We start from the raw sequence: 10706 nt of genomic DNA, 5'->3' as shown, positions 1-10706 counted from the left end.
GCAACACCACATTGGACCTACTAGGCGCCATCTTGAATGACTTTGCGGTATTCGACGCGCGGCGCAGCACTTGTTAACGACATGTTCGCCATTTTGAGTTGATAAAGAAGTTTTTTTCGCAGGTCAAGAGCTTTTGATTTTTTCAACGGGATCTTTCAACAAATCAATCATTCCATTGCCCCAGGGCTAGTAAATTATGGAAATTATTTTTTTTTACATGTAAGTATATTTTTTCAATTGATAAAATATCTCACGAGAGAGAATGACTCGCGAGTTTCAAAATCAGTTTTGTGTCGAGATTTTCGTTGGCTGATTTTTTTGTTACCACCACTGAACTAATGACCGTTGAGTAGAGTAAGGCAAAAACATTATTTGTAGATTTGTAAATGGTTTTATTAATAAATTATTCTTTCTCATATTTTGTGATGAGGATTGTTCTAAATAAACAAAATGTATGATAAAAATTCACTTCAACAAACAGAACAGACTGACAAATACACGAATGTACTTCGATTAAGGGGAGACAGACAAAATTGTCACAATTAATTACCTTTACCTTTCCTTTTGTTTCCTCGTTTTTTTTTTCTTTCAAAAAATTACAATTGACAAAATGTGCAGTTATGGTTGCAGTACGCGCAGAAAGATTTGTTAAATCTTTTACGTTTCAATTCTTTTTCACTACTGCTTGACGTTCTGCTTCTGCATGAGCTGCAATCTCTAACTTACGGATTGTGAATTTACAGATTTTTTTTTTATTCATTTTATTTAATTATGGACCTGTACACGATTTGTTTTTACTTCAAATGTTACCTAATATAAATTTGCTTTTTGTCAAAGTCTTGGAAAAATTGGATAAGGCCATAACCAATCTGGCAGCAAGGTGTCACCAGGTCCTCGACTCTACCATAATCGTTTATTTTATATATATATTTTTTTGTATTTTTTTGTTCATTTTTATTTATTTATAAAACCAATCTTTTCTTACATTCTCACTCTTCTACACTCCAATCATCCACTCTACAATGGTCAATGTCAATTTCTCTTTCACCTCCTCAATTTTTCTTATTTTTTTTAGTCAGTAACGTCTGCACAGTCCACTCGTCTTTACCGCTAAGTTATTAAATTCTGTCTCCACAATTCTTATTTTTCTTATTTCAATTTATGCGCCAATTTTGTTACAATTCTTTGATATTTTCGATCAAAATGATAACTGATGATTAATTCAATGACAGTAATTGTCACCCTGGAGTGACTCGGGATCTATACTTATTTTATTTTGCGAGAGAATTCTATGGAGAAAATTCTATTTTGCGAGAACTTGAAGGGGAAGAATATCTTTCAGTTACACGATGCAACCATTCTCTCCTATGGATACTTCTCAAGTCCCCGAAATACTCATTAAAATATTCATAATGGAATAATTAAATTGATTTCCTCCCGTATTTTCACCAACGAATTGTGTATTAATTCACCAATAATGAAGTGGTGGTTCTGCGCAATTAAATGTTTTGGGACAGAAATTAAATGAAACACGATATTTTTTCGATCTTTTGATGTTTCGTTTTTTGATTAATGGAATTTTAAATAGATATAGATCCTTCTATTCTCATAATAGACAATAAAAAAATATCATGTGATGAAGAACGATATTACGAAGAAAATTGAACAATTCGAAACGTATAATAACCATGAAAATGCGAAATAAATCATCAAATCATTGAGCGTTTTCTATCTTCTTTTATCATATAATCAACTCCTTAATCATAAATCCATGATTTGAATAGATGAGAATAAAGTCAAAGGGCGAAAATATATATATAATATATATTAATCAATAAAAAATCAAATGGGCGTTTAACTGCCGAGAAACGCCGTGCGAGTGAGAGTGGCTGATAACGTTGATACAATCTGATTTATTTTCTGTCCCAAAATTTGAAACATGTGTTATACCCAATTTGAAAAAAAACACGTGCATCTCCGATCATCGGTTTATTTTGTAAACCTGTACAAAAAGTTGTTCCTCAATATTTTTCATCATTTCTTCGTTAATTTTCATCATCATTTAAGAATTAATGGTACAATAATGTATTTAAAATGTAACTTATGTAATCTTAGTACTGATTAACGACGATTGCATTCCAGCGTGACCAGCCTTTGGCCGACTGGAGCTAACAGACAAATAGCGCTCCATTATTTTCTTGAGAGTTTAGCTGTGTCTGCTGGATGTTCTCTCATTTTATTCAGCTCTTGATCTTCGTTTTTTCCTCTCCTGAGAACTTTGCGACGCTCATCGACAATTTGACAACAAAAAATAAGGTCTTTGTTATCAAGTCCTCGATATTAGTTTTGAAGTGAAATAAAAACGTTGATCGAGTCATTTCCTTGATGTAGGAATCGTCTGAGCATTAGTCTTGGACAGAAATCTGAAGAGACTTGTTCCAGATAATTTTGTCAGCAACCAAAAAAATCTCTTGCTCATTTTCCCTCTAAATTAATTCATTGCTGAGATATTTACCTAATCCTCAAGGTTTGTTTTTTATTTCATTTCATCACAGATTCCTCACCCCTGTGCAACACTTCTAATTCTCTAACTATATACTCTATATAAAATATCGTTAGTATAACTAAAACGTGTTGGGTCGGGCTGGAATGCAACCCTATTCACCTCTTTACTCATTATCCTTTCCATTATCGCTCCCTCATCTCTTTCTCTCTCATTCTCTATTTTTTTTTCATTTTCTCGTTTCTTGTTAATAATTCATCGATTTAATTCTCCACAGACAATTGTTTCAGTCTGATTGTTTATATTTATTTACTCCTCATTTTGCCTTCAATTCTTGTCGTTTCTCTGCTTGGGTTGTGGTTTAACTGATAGAGTTATACTAAGTGTCTGTCATTGGTCGGTCTTCTAGTTATTTAATTCATTTTTTTTTCTTGTAATTGTTTGATTCCCAGCTGTTCTCACTCGTCGGCGCATTATTGTTATTATTTATATAATAATTTTACACTCATTCAACAGTATCGAAAAAAATTCGAGATGCTCTAGTTACCCGGCTCACCTCCGTCTTCATGTTTTCTTTTCTTGCCTCGAGCTGGAGATGATTCTGAAAAATTTTCAATTGCAAATGAAAAACAATGATTACAGAATAAAGGACAGTTATTAGAATTCATCTAAACACAGGGGTTCTGTTCCACTTTAAATAACATTTTAAAAACAACATGGCATAATGTCACTTGCTTCAATTATTTCATGTCGCGTGCCAATTATTGAAGATTTTGTGTTGAAATGGATGTTTTCACTTTGTCTTACCTTCAACCACCTCACCATCTTCGTCATCTGGCTCATCACTGTCACCCTCATCAACATCTTCCTCCTCCTCCTCTTCACCCATATAATCCTCCTCGTCACTGTCGTTCTGCGGATAATTGGAAGAATTGATTAGTTCACTTATTAGAGGTTTTTTACGTCAGATGCCTAATCATTGGTATCTTTTGGGAATAATTCCTTGTCTGCACAAAATACCAATTATTTCGGCATTAAAAAAAAACCTATCGAAAACGTTAAAAGAAAAAATTATCTGCTTTAGCACTCTTGACGTTAACATATTGTAGATAAAGAACAGGACGAAGAGACTTCTAGCCATATTCACCTCTAAATCGTCCTTGTAGACAGTTCCTAAGCAGACCTCATCATCGTCCAAGTCCTCATCGTCTTCCTCTGAAACTGCAGAAATGTTCAACATCATATTAAAGTCGTTAAGAAAATTTATTAGAAAAAATCCAAAACAGATGCTCTATTCAATTCCATATTGCTAAGTGTGACATTTTCCATAATTTCAAAGAAATATAATTATTCGAACGCGATGTCTTATTAAATGAATTCTTTATTAACGTTTGAAATAGAAAATCAATCAGGGAATTTTACCTTCTTCGCTATCTTCCTCGTTAGCATCACCGTCTCCATCATCATTTCCGTTCACCTCATCATCTTCGCCTTCACTGTCATCAACTTCACAGTCGTCCATATCAAATCTACCAAAACAAAACATCATGACAACTCTGTACGAATGGAAAAATATTGATTAATGTATGATATAATTACCCATCCAGATATCTTAAACTAGGGATTAGACTGAAGACTTTCTCCCTATAATTATCCATGTCTGTAGCCTCATTATTGAAAAGATCCAGGCTTTTCAAGTTTTTGAAATCTTTCTGTTAAATCAAATTAAATTACCATCAGTCAAATTTTCATAATTGTCGTAATAATAATTAATAATTATTAATTTTCTTACCAATGGTTGTAGTGTGTCGAGGTCTTTGATTTTATTGCCACTTAAGTTGAGATGTGTTAATTTTGGGCTCGTCAGGAGAAGATTCAAACCACCAGAGATTCGATTGTCGCTCAACTCTAACTGTTAACGGGGTAATAAAATAATTATTCATTGAGTAATCACCTTTTGCGTGAGACATTTGCATGTGTAGCTAGATAACGTTTATTTTTCTTCAAAACCTTCATTGAACCAAAATATCCTAAGTACGATAAAGTTTAAGAAAATTCGTCAGAAACAATTTTTTATTGAAACCCTTGACTAGGAAAATAGTCTCTCCATAATCTAGTTTAACCCTACGTATAATTGAGAGATCTACTAAATATTCAATCGAGTTGTGAAATAATAAATATTCTGATTAGTATTTTCCTGATATCTGCAAAACAAATTTGTAAAAAATAGTCGTGATTTCTGAACGTATCTGTCTCATCAATTACTTCATGTATTTATCCACCCGCAATCCCTCCAATTACCTTCTTAAGATTTGGTAGAACAGGAAAACCCTTGAGACTGGTGAGACCCACATTAATTAAACTGAGCGACTCGAGTGCCACGAATTCATCTGTGAGGCCTACGATATTGGTACTCCGACAGTTGTCCAGGACAAATTCTGTGATCTGCAGGGAAGAAAGAAAAAAATAAATAAAATGAGCAAATGAAATGCACAAGTTCAAGGGCATAAATCATCCAAGGATAAGGACAAGGAAACGAGACTACTTTTACCCCTAATGAGATCTGTTTTAATGAGCAATGGATAGAGAAAGAAGGTATGCTGTATTTATTGATCGACTGAAAGAGAAAGGTGAGGGGGGCTTAGCAGTGAACAACGTTGAAAAAGGGTAGGGTACAGGGTTGATGAGGGAAAGGCATATGAAAAGGGGAGAGGGAGCGGTACAAATGGAGTGTTATAAGCGCGTCGGCGTCTTACTTAAGCCGAAAAATTCCAAATTTTGGTTTAAAAAATTTCGCAGGGCTGACGGTAATTATTAGAATGCATTTAAAAATCACTTTAGCCAGTGGAATTGGAAACTTTTTATTTTCATTCTTGGTCTCCTAATTTTAGAGTTTATAGTCGAAATATTTCAGGAGACGGTTCGTATTCCCAAAGTTGAAATTATGTATGGAATATGTACTGAAAATTGAAAACTTTTTTTATTGCAATTTAAGGCAGTATGTCAGAGAAATAATTCTGCACTGCAGATATTTTTTTCTCGCTGTTTTCAATTGTTATGTAAGTAATTCAGACTGCAATAAAAAAAATATCTAGCACTGAACAATTGAATTTCATGTATTTTCGAGGAGGCAAATTTTTTTTGATGACTAGATATTTTTTTTGAGGGAAAAGTAGCGGTGCATTTCGGTGGAATTTAATCGGCTGTTGCGTTACATTCTGTGCCATGGGCGCCACAAGCCACACACTTGTTACGCCACTGCACCCAGCGACACAGAACATACGAAATTGATGTACCACTGTCGCCCACGCAATTGAATCCCCTTCATCTCAAAACTGACAAGAGAGGCGAAAAAAATTGTAATCATAAAAAATCTCGTTATTGTGCCTGGATTTTTCCGTCAAAAATCGAAACGCGAATGAAGATAAATTATTCGAATTATTTTCTCAGTGATTTTGATCCCTTGGCAACAAAGTGGACTCGTCCAATATGGCGGACTCGAAACGCAGTAGACATGACACTTTGCACATTTTTGGAGTGAAACGAAACACTGTATGCAGGTGAAAAACAAGGTCTGGTGATGAAAAATGAAGTCAAATATGTTAATCAATACTACGAAATTGATACTGATACGGTAGATTGAGGAAATTGTTTATACTTTTACCCAGCACAAACATGTCTGTACAGGCGCGTATACCGGACAACAATGGCGGCGATCATTCACACGCGCAAATCGGACGGCGCTGTGGCCGCCTCATGGGCACGTATATTAACCCTGCACCGACTCACAAAAACCCGGCATCGAAAATTCATTTACATAACATATTTTTCAACCGGCGAAACTGAAACAACAAAAGCTAGTCCTTTCATTTCTGCAGCATCAGCCCAATTGTTCGAGCTCTAAGGTCACTTTTTTCATTTGTTTTTTTTTTTAGTTTTAATCACTCTTATGATGCATATGTATTTTCCCGAGTTATTACCCCCGTTTAAAAATTCGGAAAAAATAGCAGAGGTTTTTCCAGGGACAAGAAATGATTCGCATCCATAAATTGATGAAACTATTTGAGGAAAGTGTTAGGGTTTTCAGTCAATGTGAAAGCACGTAATTGAATTCTCGAGAAATTTCAACGTTCCTGTTTGAAACTCGGGCCATTGACTCCCAAAAGAACTTTAATAAAGCCACGGAAAAAAAAGAGAATTAACTCGACCTTTTCTGATACCCGGTAGTGTGGGAATTGTCGATAACTTACACAGGAGATGAATTAGATGATACATTTGATGATGAGAATATAAATTTTTTGGTGACCCGATTTCACGCGTTGGCCTACGTGTCATTTATACAATAGCAATTAGCCGCACGTTGTGAACCCATGAATTTTTAAATGCACTCAAGTCCCCGGGTGCAGAAATTTATCTAAGTTTCCACAGCTGATTGTTCAGGAATACCTGCAATTGGTTATTCATTAGAGTGAAAATCTCGTGAAATTTCCCATTCTTACGATCGTGGGTTGATTGAATTCATTGAGATGCACGAGTAGAATTGAATTAGAAGCCGTAATTGATAAATGCCGAGTAAAAAAGGAGGCCAAGGGACGTCTGGGGAGTGAAAAATCATCGAGAACATTGAATTCCAATTCAGGGATAACCCGTGAGACTTTTTCATTTCCCCCCAGCCTAATTATAATCTTCTTCATGATTACGTTGCACCATTTCTCGACTACGAATTTTCATTTCAATAAGAAAAATCCAAGATCAGAATTTATTCAACTACAGGATGTAGAAAAAATCTCATAGGTCTGACAAATTTTTTTCGAACTTCCGGGTCCATTCAATTTCTCATGTGCTACGAGTGGCAGCAGAAAAATGGATAACGATGCTACGTATTAGGAGTTTAGATGCCCATCGGCGTACACGACCGTCTTGTGTACCTGCTGTTGCAACACGGTAGACCGATTACCCCAAGATTTGAGGCTATTGGTGAGTTCATGATCCTGAAACTTTCGTAACTGAAAGGTACACCCCCTCAATGCAAAATTCAAACCCCCGAGGGTCCAATTTCGGGGGAAAATAATTAATAAAATGGCAAAACACTGCAGCACATTTTCAACGCCCCAACATTTTCTCTGAAAGATGAAAAATTCCTATTAGAAATGTCCAACAACTGGAACGATCGAGAAAATCTCAAACCTCGAACAAATTCTGATAATTCCCGAAAAAAAAAAGAAATTAAGAAAATCCCTCTCCCCTCTTCTAAGCGTAACCGCGCCATGCCTGCTGTTGTCGTAGCTTCTTCTCTCGTGTCGGCATCGCGAAGCATTGTCCACTGGGCTATTTGACGAAGCCACGCGGTTTTCCTCCCCGATGAAAATTCAAGGCACAATCAATCCTCGAGTCCCAAAATCGATAAAATTCAACAAGAGGGCCAAAATATTCCCCTAATGCTGGCCTCAACATATCGTCCGTACAAGACGTCGACGAATCCGAGAATGGTCGCGTGTTGTCGTTGTTTGCGCCCCCTCCTGCCCCCAGACACAAAAGCCCCGAGAATCACATCTTCATTTTCGATGTAAAAAAGGCCTATGACCGTGAAAAATGCCCCTGAAGCCCCCTCCCCCCTCCCAAAGTCCAAAATTGAAAAAAACTCTCCCCAAATTCACACGAATTCACTGGCACTAGCGATTTCATTCCCTCCTTCGAGCAATAAAAATCGAGAAATGTCGAAAAATGATGATCCAGAATCAAAGGTATAAATGTAAAAATGTTGAAAGTTTCAAAGTCCTTACTTCGGCGGGATTCCTTCCTCTCTTCTCAAGTTCTATCCGCTTCTCCATGGCCGGTGAGACACAAAATTACTCGTTATCACTTGATTTATCAACGTTCAACTCCAAACAAATAATAGTTACTATTATTTTATCGCTCTCTGTGAACACCGGACTATTCACTGCACCTTCCTGCGTCGCAACAACTAGTCGCAACCTTGCTTTCAAACCGGGAATATGACGGACGGGGGGACACACCGCGGTGTGTGTTCGGTCACACTCTCAAGTAGGAACAGAACAGAGCCACCACCGTGCCAAAGAGCCAACCAAACCCAACGTCGATTCGATTGCTGGCCTAGGCCCTACGCTCGCCTTTTAGTCCGAGTGTACGACACCATACACCGCGCTGGCGTTTCACTCTACTCTCCCCGTGTCTTTTCCACTTTTTTTACCTCCGCCACTTCACCTTTTTATCTCTCTCCTGTGATACCGCACCTTGCTATGTCCTCACCCTTTACAACTTCCCTCCTCTGCCCATAAAACATCGTCATTTTTTCAGACTATTCGTCCTCCCAATACCACAATAACAATCCGGTTGAGGCGGGAAACGAAACACATGTCCGGCACTACTTTCGAAGCAGCCAATCAGAAGTCATCTTTCTAAAAACATGAGGGACACCTTGCGGCGTTCTCGTCCAATATTGGCCTGTGGCGGTAAGTTGGCAAAATACGAAACTTATAGAATTTCGTGCAAAGCTAGTGCTCGAAAAGTCTCTTAAGTGACATATGAGAAATTGGAATTTTGTAGATTTTTTTATTTCTTTGGAGTGATAATGTATTTTGGTACAGAACATAGTCATGAAAAAGAATCTGGTCTCAATGATGATAGGCTAAGTTATTTAATGATTGTTGTTTTTTTATTTGGCTGTTTGGTTCTACAAATTTATTTGGTTCACACCTGTATATACTTTGCTCTGATGAATATTATTTAACTTCTTACTGAGGTATTGACATAATTTGGGTAATCATCCCTTGACTGAAGAATAAACCGAAACTTGTGCGTGCAATGAGTAACTAAAATAATGCTTAAAATCAATTTGTAAATACTGTATTCAATTGAGAATCATTGATTTCCTTTCTGACGTGATTGTTACCTTTGTAGTGGTTTATAATAATAATATTTATGATAGAGATAGGGGCGGGCGAGGGAGGGCAACCATCTGTCAGAGGTCATACGTGCTCGGCTCCAGTTAAGTTTCAAGACCCTCTCCCTCGAATTTAAATTCCTGATCTACAACGAAACCAGAGATGCAATAATTATAAATAATATCTGGGATGAATATCTCTGATCTTAACCATTTAATATACAGACTTATCACTGATTTTTAAAATGCAGTTGACCGAATCTCGAGGTCCCCGATAAGATATTGTTATTGCTCAACAAAGAAAATGATTAATTACACTCCATCTCCCGTTATTATTTCTCCAAATCTCGGTGGGGGGAAAGAGTTCAGATGCATCGGCCCTGAGTGCGTGGAATAGAATATAGAATCGCACGAGATCAATATGCGCTCATTGATTGCAATGTGGCAACACTACGTCCTCCTATCTGTCACCTGTCTTTGGATAACAATAATTTAAATACATCCCAGTGTCGTCGCCTTTCCAATCATAAACGGGAAATTTGGTTTTATTCATAGTGCCCATGATCGTAATGGGCTGGGCACGTAGACAAGCCCAACGGCTTTCTTTTCCCTCTTTCTTCACTTGTACAGTACCTTTTTTTTTACTTTTTCGAAGCACCTGCCGATTCGGCGCAGACCATTGCGCGCCTCCTGACATCCTGTCTGCTTCTACTTGCAGTAATTTATCCGCATTGTTGAATTATGGCACAGGAGGGGATTATGGATTTTTTACCATTTGTTTATTGTAGCAACAGCTTTCATTCGGTTCATCCATTCTCATTATTCATTTTGGTAACGAGTGACGCAGCTAAATAGTAAAATAATGGGATGGATTTTTTTTTTTTAATAATTGAAGTTTCGGTAGAGCTTTTGAGTCGACTTACATTATTTTCTGGGCGAATTATTTGTGGAAATACTTTCGATTAAAGTTTATCTCTATTGGGGCACTTATATTTACCACAGTGTAGAATCGATTGTAATATCTTGTTACGCCAGCCATCCAATCAAACTACATGATATAAATAGATTAAACTCCTACCTTCCTTTGCCTTTACCTCCTTCAACCCCTTTATCGTGATCAATGTCAAGCTTAACAAATTTTTCACCATCGATATTGGTTTAAACACGAGGAAGTTGTATTTCTGCGTTAAGAAGTTTTTCCTCGACGATGGAAATATGTTTTCTTACTTTCGCAGCGCCAACTTTTTTCCTATTTTCTGTACTTCGTGTGTAGAGAGACAAGTTTGCATTTTTATTAGG

General features: G+C 36.9%; 1 protein-coding gene across 1 annotated transcript; it reads right to left on the bottom strand.

Moving 5' to 3' along the window:
• Positions 1-929: 929 nt before the first annotated feature.
• LOC135162383 (acidic leucine-rich nuclear phosphoprotein 32 family member A) lies at positions 930-8750 on the bottom strand. Its single transcript, XM_064120780.1, has 8 exons — positions 8287-8750; positions 4805-4948; positions 4296-4415; positions 4103-4215; positions 3926-4032; positions 3651-3724; positions 3311-3416; positions 930-3104 (listed from the first exon to the last, which is right to left on the bottom strand). The coding sequence occupies exons 1-8, from the start codon at positions 8332-8334 to the stop codon at positions 3043-3045; spliced, it is 774 nt and encodes a 257-aa protein (XP_063976850.1). The 5' UTR covers positions 8335-8750; the 3' UTR covers positions 930-3042.
• Between the last annotated feature and the right edge of the window lie 1956 nt (positions 8751-10706).

This window comes from Diachasmimorpha longicaudata, chromosome 1 (genome assembly GCF_034640455.1).
Source record: "Diachasmimorpha longicaudata isolate KC_UGA_2023 chromosome 1, iyDiaLong2, whole genome shotgun sequence".
NCBI classification, from domain to species: domain Eukaryota; kingdom Metazoa; phylum Arthropoda; class Insecta; order Hymenoptera; family Braconidae; genus Diachasmimorpha; species Diachasmimorpha longicaudata.
The sequence above is the reverse complement of the archived record's forward strand: the minus strand, read 5'-3'. Positions and strand labels throughout refer to the sequence as shown.